At 47.2% G+C, this 18,281-nt stretch overlaps 1 protein-coding gene across 1 annotated transcript; it reads right to left on the bottom strand.

Moving 5' to 3' along the window:
* Nucleotides 1–3,228: 3,228 nt before the first annotated feature.
* LOC125510170 (proteasome subunit alpha type-7-B-like) lies at nucleotides 3,229–6,544 on the bottom strand. Its single transcript, XM_048675270.1, has 3 exons — nucleotides 6,224–6,544; nucleotides 5,732–6,146; nucleotides 3,229–3,525 (listed from the first exon to the last, which is right to left on the bottom strand). The coding sequence occupies exons 1-3, from the start codon at nucleotides 6,394–6,396 to the stop codon at nucleotides 3,364–3,366; spliced, it is 750 nt and encodes a 249-aa protein (XP_048531227.1). The 5' UTR covers nucleotides 6,397–6,544; the 3' UTR covers nucleotides 3,229–3,363.
* Nucleotides 6,545–18,281: the final 11,737 nt, after the last annotated feature.

The raw sequence follows: 18,281 nt of genomic DNA, 5'->3' as shown, positions 1-18,281 counted from the left end.
AATTGTTAGAACAAATAACGAACAGCTTTATTGATTCGCTTGCTCTGCCGCAGAGCTAACCCAAAACACGGTGGGCACCACCGCACCAGGACTAATTCCAGCAGGTGACATTAGCTTAACTCACAAGCATGACCAGTGATTAACAAAAATAGGCACCCTATCCCAGAGAATAAATAACATGGCAGAATCTCAGCTGATTTATTTCAAAATGAGCTTTATCAGTACTACTTTTAAAAAAATATAAAAACTATGGTTCAATCCAATCATTATCACAAGCTAATCTCCTTGAACATTCTACTTTCATGAGGGGAATCTCAACAAACTAATCAAAAATAAAACAGATTCGTCACCTGACTCCATGGCGCGGGGGTTCCTGAACCCCCAAAATTTCTGGAAAACAGGCTGAGATCTCGAAGGGCCAAGTCGAACCGTCAAGAGGCCCGGCTAGCACGAGGCGCGGCAGCGAGCAAATCCGTGGCCAGCTGCATGGAGCGAGAACGGGTCGAATTCGATTTGCTGGCAGCAGAGGAAAACACGGGGGACAGAAACCCCAGAAGAGCCGCGCTAGGGCTTCCTTACCAGCAGAGCCTGGATGGATCTCCCGTCCGCTCCGAGCCAATCCAGCAGAGGGGAGGGGAGACTCCCAGGCGTCGCGCTTCCGCGGGAAGGTCGGCCGGCGGCGGCGGCGGCGCTGGCCGCTGGAGGGCTCGGCCGGCGGCGGGGGATGGTGGGAGAGGAGGAGATTGGGAGACGTCGTCGTGGAACGGTAGAAGCAGGTTGTGCTCGTTATCAATCGTGCCTTTTCTTTCTTTTCTTTTTTTCCACCGCGAGGGGCCCACAAGCAGACGGAGTAAACCGCATACTATATTACAATAAGGACCTTGAATGAAAGACGGTTTACATCTATGGCCTTCTTATGTGACGCAGAAAGGGCCCTGGACTTTGAATATACTCCCTAGAGTGATCTATAAGGACTATCCATAATGGGGAGTAATGCATGTTACTAGTCTATGTTATTAACTTTACAGTGAGGAGAAACATATATGTGTGATGTCATGCAATATTTTATTTAGCAAGTTGTAGACTCATCTTGTTACTCAATTTGTCTCTCTCATTAATTAGCTGACACGTTATCTTTTTTGCTTAGGCGTCATCTATGTTACTCTCGATACTACTCTCATTATGGGTAGTCCAAACAATCTTGTATTTCTTTACAAAGGGAGTAACAAGCAATCTAGTCCCTCCTGGACCACCCGCTTGACTATGTTGTCGTCCAAGAAGTGGGCCATGTCTGTCCGAACTACTTCATCATGCTGGCACTTAGCGGACGATTTGTTGACCACTGCTATGGGCTGGATGAAGGTGATGTTGCCTTTGTGGCTTAGAGGTTTTATCGGAGGTTAGCAAGGTTTCCTTGTGCCGGGGGAGTACTTTCGGTGTTGATCCATTTGTCCTTGGCCACATTGAATATTTGTTCAGGGTGCCTTCGATATTCGGAGGGTAGGTATTGATAACGGGCAATGTAGTTGCCAAACCTCGAAGCAAGAGTTAACAAGAAAGAATGAGAGTACACGTGCACCTCATGCCAAAAACGACGAGTCTATCCGTACAATACAAGAATAAATGAGATGGCTTGCCCAAATTGTTATAATTGGATGAAATAGAATCCGCCGCAATGAAAGTGATGATAGCTCTCGACAAAATTGCGGTGAAGCCTTAGATACACATCACACCTGGACAATGAATCGAATGACATAAAAACAAAATCTAATAGTGAATGTTAAAAGCTTAGCAGGGTGAACTGGACGGAAGAAATCATTGAATAGCGAATATTGAAGATTTACACAGTGTACCGCTAAATCTAATAGTCAGAGTTTCGACATTTTTAATTACTAGTTAGAAATTGGCCCTCCTTCTCTATGCTCACTCTAGCATAGAGAAGGAGGGCCAATTTCTCACACGGACCTTCATGTTTTCTTTTCCAAATCGAGAAAGCCAAATACATGGAAAAGAAATCTCATGAGGTCCTCCATCTTTTTCTTTGCTATAAATTGGGCAGGCCAAATGGATGAGGAAAAAAGAAGCGGCTGAGATGCGCCGAGGTAGAGTGTGAGGAATGCCTTTCAAGTTTCAACAAAAAGATAAGAGAGGAGTTTGTGTCCGTCGTAGTTGAGGTGACCAACTGTTTCTTTCACTAGCATATGTGTGCACGCCTGCTGGGTTAGTGTCTGGTGTGCAAGCTTAATATCCGGTCGTGCACGTGCACGCATATGCGATATGTCGTGCTGGTTTTCAAAATACTCTAGTTCAGTGCCACCGGCCAGATTTGAACAGCCAGAAAGTAGTGCGGGTGGAGGCGCTGCCAGATATGCACAAATAAACAAAGCAAAAGCATAGTAGCCGGTAATAAATTTCTCTTAGGTTTTGCAAGTTGTCAACAGAGTTAAAAATTCAACGATAATAGGATAATAGGCCTCTGACGTGTAACAGGGTACCTCGGCCAGTAACTTATGAGTTCACGTATCATCACACAAAAGAATAGCACAAAGTGGCCCAACTTTGCAATCGTATACCATGGCGGGTCGAAAGCAATAGCATAGATTATCAGATGAGACTGTCATGAACCAAAGTAGGCATACCAAGAATACTAAGGGCATGTACAATGCATAGCCTCAAGGTGATGTCTCGCATGCCATGTAGGATCGGAAATGATGTAAAGTAGGTTCGGATAGAGAAGCGGAATCCTCTCCAGGAGACGGGTGCTTGAAGAGAAAAAGTATAATCCGGTGACAAAAGTTGAAAAGGTTAGAGTGAAAAGTAGAGATGCATGTGTACTAAAGTTTTTATTTTCAATTTTTAATGAGACTCACTAGTGATAGTTTGCATTGGAGAGAAAAAATTAATGTAGATGCCTCAAATTACTTTTTGTCATGAGGCATATGTATCCATATGCCATCATTGTACATGCCCTAAGAAAGCACCAGCATTCTCAGGTGACATCATCAGGACCGGAAGTGAATTGACATTGCAACAAACACACCAGCACTATCCAGTGAGATTAACACGAGCCCATATAGCATGGCAACCATAGCTTCAGAAACTACGGTTTGCCAGTCTTCTGGTTAACCATCTGCGAATACAAGAGGAGCAGATGACGAATAATACATTTGCGCAAGGTTCAAACGCTGGAAAGGGGAAAGGGAAACGAAACCCCTGGACCATGAGCCATCAAGAAAACAAGGCAATTCATTTACGAATGACTTCAATATCTTGTTAAAGCAGTTTAAAGAAAGTTACGGAACGTAACAGGTGACACACTAAAAGGTTTCGGCCGACAGAATGAAGATATAGCACATCAAGTAATTAGGTATCCTTCGGGCCACTCTTCTTTGCCGCCTCTGCCGCGGCCTTCTCTGCCTCAATCTCGGCAACATATTCATCGATTTCAGTCTCCTCGAGTTGCCGAAGGCCGTCCTTCTTTGTCATCACTGCAATCTCAATGTTCTTCCCACCACTCTCGACAACCTGAAAGGTTTTGTCAGCTATTAGTGCTTGCAGAACGGAAACAAAATTGGAAGGATACACTGAAATTATAGTGCACATCATATGTTCTGATGTTCATAACTTCGTTTTTTCTTTGACAACTAGTAAAGGATAAAGTTAGTGTCAAGGAGACGAGAGAAAAGATCAAGCAATTCCATTAGGATCCTGCAACCTAAACACCAACCTAGCATAGATAAATCAATGCTGACAGTCAAATTGCAACTAAATACCATCCCTACAAAGAATCTAGATGCGGGACATTATAGGTTCTAGTACTACACATACAAAATTCAGTATGTATGCTTGGTACAACCGCACAAGTTCCAGATCCATGAAGTTCAATTGGTGAATAATGGCCCGACACACTCATGGAAACAAATGGCAGCAGAGAACCGTTATTCAGAAATGTTGCAAAAGTTAAAGCACAGATGTAACCTATATTGCACACAAATATGGCAAACGATACAAACTGGTCTCGCTGACTCAGCAAATAAAGAAGTACTCCCTCTGTAAAGAAATATAAGAGCGTTTAGATCACTATAAGGTTAACATCGTTCCTCAAGATTCTGCTATATAAAGAAAATTCAATAAAATACTCACTAAATTTGGGGCTATGCACACATACTCTCTTGATACTGAGCATAAGCCAGAGGATGGGCCACAGACATCTAACAATTGCATGATAGACTTCCGAGTTGCATAACATCCATGAGACAGGAGTAGATAGAAAGTCCCATGTTTGTTGGGGCTATGCGTATATACTCTCAACTTAAGTTGTAATTTTCTTAATAGAATGGAGTGAATCAGACAATGGTAATTCAATATTCACAGAGGCCTAAGCAAGCTTCTCGGCACAACTAAAAGGAGCTGCACCAGGAGTAGCTATGTAAATGCCTCATCATAAGTACCTGTCACAATTCCTCATTTTCACCTCCATTCCACTAAACTAAGATTGCTCCATAAAGAAAACTACCACATATATGAGTGGCAAGCAAGGCCTTTTGTTCACTCAGCAGCCAACACCCACCAGTACTTTTCAGCATCTGTTTGGGGAGTCTGCCACTCAGTTGCTACTTTAGTTTGAAGCTATACTCCCATTGTGGCATGAGATCAAGTAAATCCAAGTATGTAAGAGAATAAAGAGATTCTACGATATTTCCAAAGGCACCTCAAATACTGTGTGCTTGATAAATCAATCCTTGCTATACAGAATGGAGTGAATCAGACAATGGTAATTCAGTATTCACAGAGGCCTAAGCAAGCTTCTCGGCACAACTAAAAGGAGCTGCACCAGGAGTAGCTATGTAAATGCCTCAGTCATAAGTACCTGTCACAATTCCTCATTTTCATCTCCATTCCACCAGATGTAAGATTGCCACGGCAAAGAAAACTACCACATCTATGAGTGGCAAGCAAGGCCTTTCAGTTCACTCAGAAGCCAACACTCAAGTCTGACACTCAGTTGCTACTTTAGTTTGATGAAGCTATACTCCTATTGTGGCATGACGAAGATCGAGTAAATCCAAGTACATAAGAGAATAAAGAGATTCTATGCATCTTGATATTTCCAGAAGGCACCTATGTGCTTGATAAATTAATCCTTGCTATACAGAATGGAGTGAATCAGACAATGGTAAATTCAGTATTCACAGAGGCCTAAACAAGCTTCTCGGCACAACTAAAGAAAGCTGCACCAGGAGTAGCTATGTAAATGCCTCGTCATAAGTACCTGTCACAATTCCTCATTTTCATCTCCATTCCACCAGACGTAAGATTGCTACGACAAAGAAAACTACCACACCTATGAGTGGCAAGCAAGGCCTTACAGTTCACTCAGTACACCCCAGTGCTTTTAAGCATTAGTTTGGCATGCCTGCTGTCCAGTTGCTATTAACTTTAACTTGAAGCAATACTCATATTGTGGCATGAAAAAGATAAAGCAAATCCTTAGTTGAGTAATGAAAGTATAAACTATTTCATTCACTGTCATATTTCCAAAGGCAACTCAAATACTTGTGCACTTAATCAGTATATCCAGTTAGCTGAAACACATTTACCGCTAACGAGCTACTTGCGCTGGATCTTGCTAGGAACACCAGCATCAGAAATAATCAGAGCAACCATGTAGTGCAAATTGAGGTCTATTCTGTTGCATAAAACTAAAGAGAGGCAAGTGCAGCACAAATACCTCTAGCAGAGCACGGATGGTGAGCTTGATGGTCTCCTTGCCGGAGGTGTCCTTGTAGTTCTTCTCCAGGAACTCCCTCATGGAGTTGGAGTTCCTCCCTGTGGCGTTGGCCTTCCAGGCGGAGAAGGTGCCGGAGGGGTCGGTCTGGTACAGGGCGGGCTTATCCGTGTATGGATCGAAGCCGACGATGAGGGTGGAGAGGCCGAAGGGGCGTACCCCACCGCTCTGGGTGTACTTCTGCTGCAGGCCGGCGATGTAGCGAGTGATGTACTCGACGGTGACGGGGTCCTCGACGGTGAGGCGGTGGCTCTGGCACTCGACGCGGGCGCGGTTGATGAGCACCCGCGCGTCCGCCTTGAGCCCCGCGCACGCCAGCGCGACGTGCGTGTCCAGGCTCGCGATCTTGCGCACCGACCTGCGGAGCCGGCGAGATGAGATCTGCGGGCCGGAAGGCGAGGGGGAGCGAGGGGGGGAAGGGGGATTCGCTGGTACCTGGAGTCCTGGAGCTTGGGGGTGGACTTCTTCTCGACGCCGAGGACGACGGTGTCGGTGCCGCGGACGCCGACGGCGGCGTTGCCCTTGCGGACGGCCTCGAGGGCGTACTCGACCTGGAAGAGGTGGCCGTCGGGGGAGAAGACGGTGATCGCGCGGTCGTAGCGGGCCATCGCCGGCGGCCGGTCGCGGAGGCTTAGGGTTTGTTTTGGGCTTCCCGGGCGGCGGGGGCGGTCGTGTCGTGCCTTGGCTGGGTTGCTCGATTGTGTGCGCGCAGGCAAGCTCGGCGGCTTTGGGGAGAAGTGGTGTTTCGGGCTGGGCTTCGGTGGTGTTTACTTGGGAAAGAAGAAGAAGGCCTACGTGTGATGGTATGGGCCGATTGCTTTATTGCCTCAGAAGAAAAAAAAGGTCTTCCGATCGCTTTATTGCCTCCCAAAAAAATCTGCCGAAATCAGTATAATTAAAAAGAAAGGGTGTCAATTGCAAAAGTCATTCTCACATTTTCTGATGACAAATTGTGCATCACGACACTTGTTGCAACACGGGTATTTCTTCCACGTACGGAATGTACGCGTGGGTTTTTCGTGTTTTCTAGAGAGATTTATCCTTTCAAGACAACATACTCTTGAATCGTGTGTCTAAATCACGATAAGTGTTCATCGTTGCATTCTTTGTGTCAATATTTTTAAAACTAGATTACATGTTGAAGGTTTGGATGAACATCTTTTTTTCAAACTAACATGTGCTTCCAACCAACACGTGAACTAACATGTGCTCCCGCCTAATATTAACCTGTACTCCCACTGTCCCATATAGTATTAACTCGTGCGCCTAACACGAAGCAGAAAATTATGTTTCCACGTGAGGTGCATTGTATCCACGGAAACCCAATAAAATGAGGGAAACCAATAATAATAATAATAATAATAATAATAATAATAATAATAATAATAATAAGGGTTTTTATCATTTATGCCATTCATTATGTTTACTCAGTTTTGCCATTAAGAATTTCAACTGCTCAAAAATACCACGCTTCGTTAGACGCATCCTCAAAAATGCCACTAGACACCATTATTGTCAGCTCAAATCTCGTTTTCATGTTATAATGACCAAAATTCCTATAGACCAACATGTCAGTTCTCCCTCTATCTCACTACAATAAAGTGTGGATCCCACTTGATCCAACAGCGTTTTTATTTTACTCTAAAATTATTTGGTTACTTACTCCTGACAAATGAGGTCCATACTTATCATTGTGAGATGGACAGAGCTGACATGTGGGTATAGGAGAATTTTTGTCATATAACATTGTCAACATGTTTGACCTCACAATGATGATGTGTAATGGCATTTTTGAGCAAACATCTAATGAAAAGATGGCATTTTTTAGATATCTAATGGCATTTTTGAGCAAGTATCTCAGAGCATCTCCAACAACCGCGCTAAACAAGTGTCGCGCCGCAAATTTGGCCATTTTAGTGCGCGCGCAACCCGGCGGGTGGCTCCAGCGGGCGCACAATAACCGCGTGCGCGGTATAAGGAGTTGGGCGCGCGGTTGGATTCGCTATCTTGCGCGGCGTATTTAGGGCGCCCGCTTCCGCGCGCGGCACACTCGAGCGCTCACGCCGCACTCTCTTCTCTCCGCCTCCTACGCCCCGCGCGCGCCGACGCCGGCGAATTGCACCCATGGACGCACGCGCCGGCACCCTGCTCACCCCATCTTATAGCCGCGACCCCTCCACCGTTGTCGCCGCCGCCGCAAACCCTAGTGCGGGTGGCGTTGGCCTCGCCTCCGCCGGAGCTCCTCCGACCATCGGCCTCGCACGCGGCCTCTTCATGCCGCCGCGGATGACCTTGGCGGCGGGTAGCGGCGCGCCGGCGCCGACTCGAGCCGCCGCCCCCTCCTCGAAGCTCCCCAATGCGGCGCAACCAAAGAAGGGTAAGACATCGGCGAAGAAGAACAAGGCAGCGGACGGCTCCGGCACCTCGAAGGCGAGGAGGAAGAAGCTTGCAGGGCGTGCGACGGGCGCGACGGCTACCGAAGCGCCGACGAGCTCACTCGTTGAGCCGGCGGCTGACGTGCGCAATGGGTGGCGGTGGCCTTGGCGCCATGAGTGGCATGGGTGGCTTCGGAGGTACCGTGGGCGGTTTAGGTGCCATGGGAGGCATGGGTGGCTTTGGAGCACCCCCCGACTCTAAGGCCGCCATGGGAGACATGAGTTTTGCTTCTCTCATGGGAGGCATGGGTGCACCTCCGGCCGTCATGGGCGAAATGTCTTTTGATGTGCCTCCTCACACACATTTCCATGAAGATGCCGTTGAAGATCTTCCAACACCGTCAGAGCTTCACGTGATGCGGTGCGCGATGAGGAGAGGGAGGAAGATTCATCTTCGGAGGCGGAAGAATCGTCTTCTGAAGATGAGGACGAAGACGAGGACGAGGATTGATGTGTCTTTCATTTGTGTCTTGAACTTGGTTTGCATTTTGAACTTGGTTGGATGAACTTGTGGGCATGAACTTTTATTCATCAACTTGTTTGTGTGAAATTTTATATGTCATGTTCATTGCATTTTGAATGTTTCAAATTCATTTTGTGTTCAAAATGCCATATATGCAATGCCCCGGCGAGTCGCGCTCGCTGCATTTTAGCGCGGCTGTTGGAGCCAGCGCAGGCGGCCGCGCAAAACAAGGCGAACGACGCGCGACAAACTATTTTTTAGCGCGTGGCGCGAAGCGCGGCTGTTGGAGATGCTCTCACAAAAATGATGGTATTTTTGAGCAGTTGTAATTTCTAATGACAAAACTGAGTAGTGAGACGCAACTAATGGCATAAATGATAAAACCCTAATAATAACTAGAGAAATTTGCGCAAAATCTGTAAACTTAATAAAAAATCCAAAAAAAAACTAGTAAAAAGATTACTGTGGAGGTGAGCGCCCTATGTGGCGACAGATGAACGCACCACGTGGCGTGGTCGCGCGCTCACACCCAGGAAAGTGCCCCTTGGGGGTACCCCTAATTTCGCTGCTTTGTAAGTAAATATAAAACAAATATAATGGGCCCATTCAGATCTCATCTAGCTCGAACTCCATGCATGAAGCCAGTTTGAACGCTCTAACTTTGTGGAGCTGGAATCCATCCTTTGCAAGAGGCCTAGTGCAATATTTTTGAAGCTAGTCTTTTCTCGTGATTTCAAATTCACTATGTTGTTGTACAAACAACTTTTTTTCAACCGGACAACCTCTTTTCCATTAACCGCTCAACAGAAAGATGACAACATCAATCTAGTTTTACAACCAAGCATCATTCACGACCACAGAAATACCAGGAAACTAGGAAAGAGGGAGCGCGTTGGGACACTGTCATGAAATCCGCTATAGAAGATCAACCTCGAAGCATCTATCATGGGGCAAAAACCTTGTACCACCACACCTACCAAACTAATAAGGCAATCAGACATCAAAATGGTAAATTTGAAGGCCCTAGAGGCAATAATAAAGTTGTTATTTTATATTATATTTTCTTATTCATGATAAAGGTTTATTATTCATGCTATAATTATATTGATCGTTAACTTAAATACATGTGTGAATACAGAAACAAATATTGTGTCCCTAGTAAACCTCTACTAGACTAACTCGTTGATCAAAGATGGTTAAAGTTTTCTAACCATAGACATGTGTTGTCATTTGATAACGGGGTCACATCATTAGGAAGATGATGTGATGGACAAGACCCATCCATTAGCTTAGCATTTTGATGGTTCAGTTTATTGATATTGCTTTTTTCATGTCAAATACTTATTCCTTCGACTATGAGATTATACAACTCTCGAATACCAGAGGAATACCTTGTGTGCTATCAAACGTCACAACATAACTGGGTGATCATAAAGATGCTCTATAGGTATCTCCGAAGGTGTTTGTTGAGTTGGCATAGATCGAGATTAGGATTTGTCACTCCGAGTACCGGAGAGGTATCTCTGGGCCCTCTCGGTAATACACATCATAAGCTTGCAAGCAAATGACTAAGGAGTTAGTCACAAGGTGATGTATTATGGAACGAGTAAAGAGACTTCACTGGTACGCGTCGGTGCTATACAAACGGTTTTAACCCCTTTCCACGATGGCATTTGGAACCGTCGCCTAGTGAGTGACGGCGATAGGGGGGTCCTTCCCACACGACCCAGAAAGACAGAAACCGCCGGGGAGATAGGGACCCTACAGTACTCCTACTCGTTTGTGCTCGCATTGCCATCATAGTCGGTATTCTGTGGTGCTACATTTACGATGCGCGGCCCATCACAAATGGTTCACTATTATAGAACGTGTATGATAAGCATACAATCACACACATTCACTTTTCTCAAATCATATGCGATAACTAATTAAGAAGATTAGCTAATCGTCGTACGACTGTCCGACAGGATTACAAAACGTCGGACCATCGTAACATCGTCATACACGACAACTATCGCACACACTATTCTATGATGCAACATTTACGATGCATACTTCATCAGAAACGATTCATGGTTGCGAATCGTGTACGATAAGGCAACTAACACAAACGTTTAGTTTGCCCGCATCGTTTGTGATATTGTTTGACATTGCACATGCTTTGCAAACGGCAATTGTGTGCATGCTTGCACATGTTTCCTCTCTATGAACCGTCTCAGATTATGGTGTACATCGCAAACGTTTGTGTTTTACCAACCGTGTGTGCCGTAACGACCTGGAGAGCATAATTTCACCGTAATTTAATTGCTGCTATTTCAAATTGTACCGGGTTTGAATTTGAATCTATGCTACAACTTTATTCATATCCATTAGGTTCAAACAACCAATGCATTATTCGATTCATAGGTACATATGTTCAAAAATTACATAAGAACCAAATAAAGAATGATGAACCACAATTGTATACTTGTACTATTAAAGACGGTAAAGAAAGAGGCGAAATACATTCTGGTTGCTGAACAAGGTGAATCGGAATGCCCATATTGTGCCCTCCTCCATGTAGAAGGCATGCACGACTCTAGTCCAACCCCTTATGATGGCCGACCGCCCATCCTTCACGGTCTTCATAAAAACATCTAGATAATCATCGTATTCTGGTAGAAATACTTTAACCTTTGCATGCCTACCAATCATGTAGTTTGCGAGGTAATCTTGAGTAAAATGTTTTGGCAACCACTGCAAAGGAAAAAGATTCAGACATTGTCATCTAGCACAACTCATTATGGGCAGTAAAAAGAAGACTGCAGAGTTCTTACTTACCATCCTGCAGTTCGTTGTTATCTTGGATAAAGTGTAAACAAAAAGTTTAATTGCATCTTTGGACCCATTTTACTAACAATCTTTATCATCTTCCTCACTTGATGCTGGTTCATCGATATCTCATTGCCCCATACGCAGAAAGGGTCGAAGCGCGGATCTTTACCAATGACATATGTACCTAAAAGCACCAAGTTAATATTAGAAGCTAAACAACAATTGCACAATGATGTAGCACAACACTCTTTTATAATATCTTATAACATCCAATATACTCACATATTAGATGAATAAACATCTTATATTATGGGTCGGAAGGAGTTTAGTGCATTATTACAAATTATCGGCTGATTAACTGCTGTTGTATCCATGGGTTACAGTTAGTTTGAGCTAGTTTGGGCTCAAATAACCCTAAAGTATATCTAAACATGGGGGCTAGTTTGAGCTAGTTGCATCTATAACCCACCCAAAAAAATTATCCAACCCAAGAGGCGCTAACTGGAGCTAGTTCTCCTAGTGCATTTATTGTCAATCTAACCTTGTCATTCAAACAATTGTATGGATGGAGTTAGTTCAGGGTTAGTCATGAGCTAGAAACTAACTCTAACCTCTAGCTAAGTTGAGTATCCAAATAGGGTCGTGTTGTTGTTGTTGTTGTTGTTGTTGTTGTTGTCGTTGTTGTTGTTGTTGCTGCTGCTCTTCTACGTATATCTAGACATCATCAAAACATTAATGTAACACACTTCCTTGTTGCTATGTAGCCTAGGATTGCATATTTAGACATTAAGTACAGTGCATGTTGCTATGTAGCCTCAGATATATTACATATGGTCCTAGTTAACCTAAAGATAAATGGGTTGCAGATATATCCAGTTAAAAGTCATGGTACCAACTACCGATATCCTGAACAGTGAGCATATATAAGCCATGGGATGAAACTAACCTCGATGGAAAACAACAGTCGTTCCCAAAATTGTCCTGTGTAGGTACATCGAGAAGCATGTTAAGCATAACAGGCTAAACATCAACCAAAATTATCCATGACAGACAAAATAATCTCCAAAAGATAGCTTCAGTGTGCAGGTTTAAGCACACTAGTAAAGCAAAACAAGTGGAAAGGTGTGTTAACTGCAACAGGCCTAACATTTAACAACAAGCAAATATAGTCATTCAAACTGGTATTGTGCCGGTCTAAGTACACTGGTTATTGTTAGAAAAATGAAAAGACGTGTTAACTACAAGATGCAGCAACCAAATGTAGTCATTCATAGTGGTATTGTTGAAACTGGTACTGATGAAATTGAACTGCATAGTTCATACTTGCACATATAGAACATCACGTTGTGAATAAACGAAATGAACAAGGCATACTATGAACAACCAAATATAGCATTTGAAACTGGACATATGCTAACTACAAACAACCGACAATCAAAAAACTTTAAAAGAGGCATATGCTAGGTATAACAGGCTTAACAGCAAGCAAATATATGCATCCCTATCGGTATGTTTAAAACTAGATTGATGAAATGTACTGCACAGTAAATAATTGCACATATAGAGCATCACATTGTGAACAACTGAAAAAACAAGGCATACTGCAAACAACCAGATATAGCAATTAAAACTGGACATATTCTCACTACACTACAAAAGGGACTCGGCAAAACAAATCATGGGTTTCCCCATGTGAAGAGGCACGACAAAACAAATCATGGGTTTCCTCACTTGTCACAGATGGGCTTGTTCCCGTGGGAAGAGCACGGACCCTGGATGCGCTCCATGTTGACGCAGATGGGCTCCTTCCCCTTGGAAGAGCACGACTATAGGGTGCCCTCCCCGATATCGCAGACGGGCGCTTTTCCCTTGGAAGAGTAGATGGTCTCTTTCCCCTTGGAAGATACGGAGAGGGTGCCCTCCTCGTGGTCGTCGTCGATGAGGTCTCACTTGGAAGCTGTGGATCCCAAGCCAGCAGCACAGAACGTGTCCTTCAGAAATGACAAAAGGGGCTCGATGGCAATGTAGGATGGCAAATTGTTGATAGCGAGCCAGAGGAGATCAGCGGCGGGGCCATGGATGAGATCGACGGCGGTTGAACCCGAGGGGTTGGGGGTGATGAAGACATGTACCTAGGGTAGGGGCACGGACCTGTCCAAGTAGCCCTACCCTAGGACATCCCTAGGAGAAGTCACCTTTCAATCGACTTGAAGGTATCCCACTCGATGGACTTAAGACACTCGACCAGAAAGCTATCACTCGACCATGGAGCCAACCACTCGACCGCCAGGAGACCTATAGTCACTCCGCAGGCAAACGGTCAGCTGTTAAATAGTCTTTATGGTCATTATAGCACTTTATTAGGGGCGTTACCAGTAACGCCCAACCTTGAATGTACCTTAATCCCTGCATTACTGAGGGTAGGAGGGGGCCGGCGGACTCTATATAAGCCACCCCCCTCCTTAGTATGAAGGGTTCGCACCCCTGTTATTCACACGCCAGTAATCCAGTCGACCGCCTCCGGGCACCGAGACGTAGGGCTGTTACTTCCTCCGCGAAGGGCCTGAACTCGTACATCTTGGTGTGTTTACAACTTCCCAATAGCTGAGATCTAGCCTCTCCATACATACCCCCCTACATCACTGTCAGAGTTAGAACCACGACAGTTGGCGGACTCTATATAAGCCACCCCCCTCCTCAGTATGAAGGGTTCGCACCCCTGTTATTCACACGCCAGTAATCCAGTCGACCGCCTCCGGGCACCGAGACGTAGGGCTGTTACTTCCTCCGCGAAGGGCCTGAACTCGTACATCTTGGTGTGTTTACAACTTCCCAATAGCTGAGATCTAGCCTCTCCATACATACCCCCCTACATCACTGTCAGAGTTAGAACCACGACAGTTGGCGCCCACCTTGGGGCGGGAACCTTAGCGCCTGATTGGAGAAGTTGCGATTTTTCCGATCCCTTTGATCATGGTTTCGTGCGGAGTTTTGGTGGAGGGCCGCGAGATCTGCCTCGGCGCGCTCACGTTCATCGCCGACGACTTCGCCTGGCTTCAGGAGGCGCCACTCGACATCGACGCGCTCCCCGTCCGCGGCGCGACGCATTTCCGCGCATGCGTTCGTGGCGTCCTCCTGCGGCAGCCGTCGACCCAATATCGGTCGGCCCCCGTATCGTCTCCCCGCTCTGTCTCCCACCGGCGTAAGCGCTCCGGTCGGTCGAGACTGCATAGGTGGGTGAGGCATGCCATGGCTCGCCAGTCGGCCGCCCCGCAAGTCACGGCAATCGAGCCTGACGAATCCCTCTGCGGCCTGTTCGACTGGCTCCGCGGAGACCGCATCTGAGTGCGACAGCAGCGACCCAGCGGCTGAGGTCCTGGCGGTCGATGGAACGCACAGTCCTCCCGGTTTCCCTCGCGCTGATGGAGGCGCGGGTGGGGGCGACCCGTCGCATCCCCACGATGAGTATCTCCCCGAACCTCTCACGTCATCACAGAGAGAGGAGCTTCCCCGCCGGAACACGGACACCCTCCGCACCCCTATCGTCGGAGAGTCCCCCGAGGCCCGGGCCTTGGAGGACGCACGCTTGGCTAATTTGGCCGAGCGCACTCGACTGGAGAATCTCCAGCGAGCACTCGACGAGCGAGCGCGTCAGCGGGCTCCCGAGTCTAGTCGACGCCAGCTCTTCCCGCCGACGCAGGTATATCGAACCCCAGTTCAGAATTTGGCCGCTGCGGCCCGTATAGCAGAATCAATTCAGCCCTCCCAGTCGGAGGCTGGCAGGGGCTTGATGCAGATCAGAGCGTTGCTCCGGGCGGCAGGAAACCAGAATTCCGCTGTCTCTCAGTCGCGGGACAGGATCCACAGTCGATCCGTCGCAACAGATACAGTCGAGTCGGCTCACAGCCCGAGATCGCCCCTGAGGCGCAAGGGACGTGGTGACCGGCATGATCAGTACAGGAGGAATGAGCAGTATGATCACCGATTCGATCGTGATGATCGACGTCGAGTGCCAACCCCTCCCCCGAGGAGTGGGTCATATGCGCCTCGACGGCAAGATGACAGACGCCCTCATAGTGTTGGGCAGAGGATTCCAGTCGACCCCAGGGACCCAGGCTTTGACGCGAGATCTGTCCTCGTTCAAGGCTTGGTTGGCAGGAACAGGGCTCATCGGGAAGGCCAAAACAGAGATGCGCCCGCCAGCAGCAGAGTACGTGTTTCAGGGCCAGAGTGTTTCAGTCGAGCCATCAGGGCCGCAGTGATTCCTCCCAACTTTCGGTTGGCGACTGGAGTCAGCAAGTTCACCGGTGAGTCTAAGCCTGACACTTGGCTCGAAGATTACCGAGTGGCTGTACAGATTGGCGGTGGCAATGATGAGGTGGCCATGAAGCATTTGCCTCTCATGTTGGAGGGCTCAGCCAGAGCGTGGCTGAATCAGTTGGCACCCAGCAGCATCTACACTTGGGAGGACCTCTCCCGAGTGTTTTTCACAACCTTTGAAGGAACATGCAAGCGACCTGCAGGCCTTACAGAGTTGCGGTCTTGCATGCAGAAGCCGAATGAAACTCTGAGGGAATACATCCAGAGGTGGATCACACTGCATCACTCGGTTGAGAATGTGCCAGACCATCAAGCAGTTTGTGCCTTCAAGGAAGGCGTTAAATACAGAGAGTTGAATCTGAAGTTCGGTCGAACTGGAGAGATGTCTCTGAATCGGATGATGGAGATTGCCACCAAGTACGCTAATGGTGAAGACGAGGACCGACTCCGGAGTGGCAAGCACAAGGCAGCCGCCCAAGAAACCGGAGGAAACTCCAGTCGGAAACAGAAGCGGAAGGCCGAGCCAGCCGCTCCTGGGGAGGCCCTGGCCGTAGCCCAGGGAAACTTCAAGGGAAAATCCAAGGGTGCCTGGAAGCCCAAGAAAGTCAAGGATCAGGATGGAAATGATGTTTTGGATCTGCCATGTCACATCCACACCAAGAAAGATGAAGAGGGTAATTTCATTTACCCAAAGCATACCACTCGACAGTGCCGGCTCCTGGTCCAGCAGTTTCAGGGCAAACAGTCCAAAGATAAAGAAAAAGAGTCAGACAGAATCGAGGACAAGGAAGACAATGACGATGGATACCCCCAAATCAATTCCACCCTGATGATTTTTGCTGATGTCGAAAGCAAAAGTCGACTGAAAGTCATTAACCGTGAGGTGAATATGGTTGCTCCGGTGACACCCAGTTATCTGAAGTGGTCTCAGACTGCCATCACATTCGACCAGTCCGATCACCCTACGCACATTGCCACCCCTGGGAGGCAAGCTTTGGTGGTCGACCCAGTTGTCGAAGGCACTCGACTGACCAAAGTCCTGATGGATGGTGGCAGTGGCCTGAACATGTTGTATGCTGAAACATTGAAAGGGATGGGCATTCCGATGTCCAGGCTCAGCGCCATCAACATGAGCTTCCATGGAGTCATTCCTAGAAAGAAAGCCGAGTCACTCGGCCAGATTGCTCTCGACGTGGTTTTCGGTGATTCAAAGAATTACCGCAAGGAAAAGTTGACATTTGAGGTTGTGGACTTCCAAAGTGCTTATCATGCTATTCTGGGCCGGCCAGCTTATGCACGCTTCATGGCTCGACCGTGCTACGTGTATCTCAAGTTGAAGATGCCCGGCCCCAAAGGTGTGATCACCGTTACCGGCAACAGGAAGAAAGCTGAAGAATGTTTTCAGAAAGGATCGAAGATTGCTGACGCTCAGATGGCAGTTGTTGAGCTGCAAGAGTACCAGAAGACTGCTGATCCGAGTGAATTGCTACGAGCCAAGAAGCCTGCTTCAGAATCTGCTTTTCAGTCGTCCGGCGAAACTAAGACAGCTCACATTCACTCGGCCGACCCCGACGCTGCTCTGACTCACATCTCGACGACGCTCGACTCCAAATAGGAAGAAGCGCTCATCCAGTTCCTCCGTGAGAACTGGGACGTCTTCGCATGGAAGCCTTCTGACATGCCCGGAGTTCCCAGGGGGCTGGCTGAGCACCGTCTACGAGTCGACCCCAAGTTCAAGCCCGTGAAAGAACATCTTCGACGGTCCGCCGTCCAGAAGAGGAAAGCTATTGGCGAGGAGGTGGCTTGGCTCTTAGCAGCGGAGTTCATCCGAGAGATTTACCACTCTGAGTGGCTCGCCAATGTTGTCATGGTCCCCAAGAAGGACAAGTCACTTCGCATGTGCATTGATTTCAAACATGTCAATCGGGCCTGCCCGAAAGATCATTTTCCTCTCCCTCGCATCGACCAAATAGTGGACTCGACTGCGGGGTGCGAGAGATTGTCTTTTCTAGATGCCTATTCCGGGTACCATCAGATCCGTCTGTATGGACCCGACGAGATCAAAACAGCTTTCATCACTCCATTCGGATGCTTCTGTTACGTCACCATGCCGTTCGGCCTCAAGAACGCCGGAGCAACGTTCATGAGAATGATTCAGACGTGTCTACTCACTCAAATCAGTCGGAATGTAGAGGCATACATGGATGATATTGTGGTCAAGTCACGGAAAGGTTCCGACCTGCGGGCTGACCTTGCTGAAACCTTTGCCAACCTCAGGAGGTATGATATCAAGCTCAGTCCATCAAAGTGCACGTTCGGAGTTCCAGGTGGAAAGTTACTCGGTTTTCTTGTTTCCGAACGGGGGATCGATGCCAATCCTGAAAAGGTTGGCACCATACTCCGGATGAAGCGTCCTGTACGCGTGCACGATGTCCAAAAGCTTACAGGCTGCTTGGCCGCT

Source organism: Triticum urartu, chromosome 5, assembly GCF_003073215.2.
Source record: "Triticum urartu cultivar G1812 chromosome 5, Tu2.1, whole genome shotgun sequence".
In the NCBI taxonomy this organism is placed as follows: domain Eukaryota; kingdom Viridiplantae; phylum Streptophyta; class Magnoliopsida; order Poales; family Poaceae; genus Triticum; species Triticum urartu.
The sequence above is the reverse complement of the archived record's forward strand: the minus strand, read 5'-3'. Positions and strand labels throughout refer to the sequence as shown.

Bases quoted from the DNA above. Each gene is read 5' to 3' on its own strand.
- LOC125510170 (XM_048675270.1), bottom strand. From the start codon at position 6,396: ATGGCCCGCTACGACCGCGCGATCACCGTCTTCTCCCCCGACGGCCAC. The intron at 6,147-6,223 runs GTACCAGCGAAT...CCGGCTCCGCAG, and splicing joins CCCAAGCTCCAGGACTCCAG to GTCGGTGCGCAAGATCGCGA. The intron at 3,526-5,731 runs GTATTTGTGCTG...AAAACCTTTCAG, and splicing joins CCATCCGTGCTCTGCTAGAG to GTTGTCGAGAGTGGTGGGAA.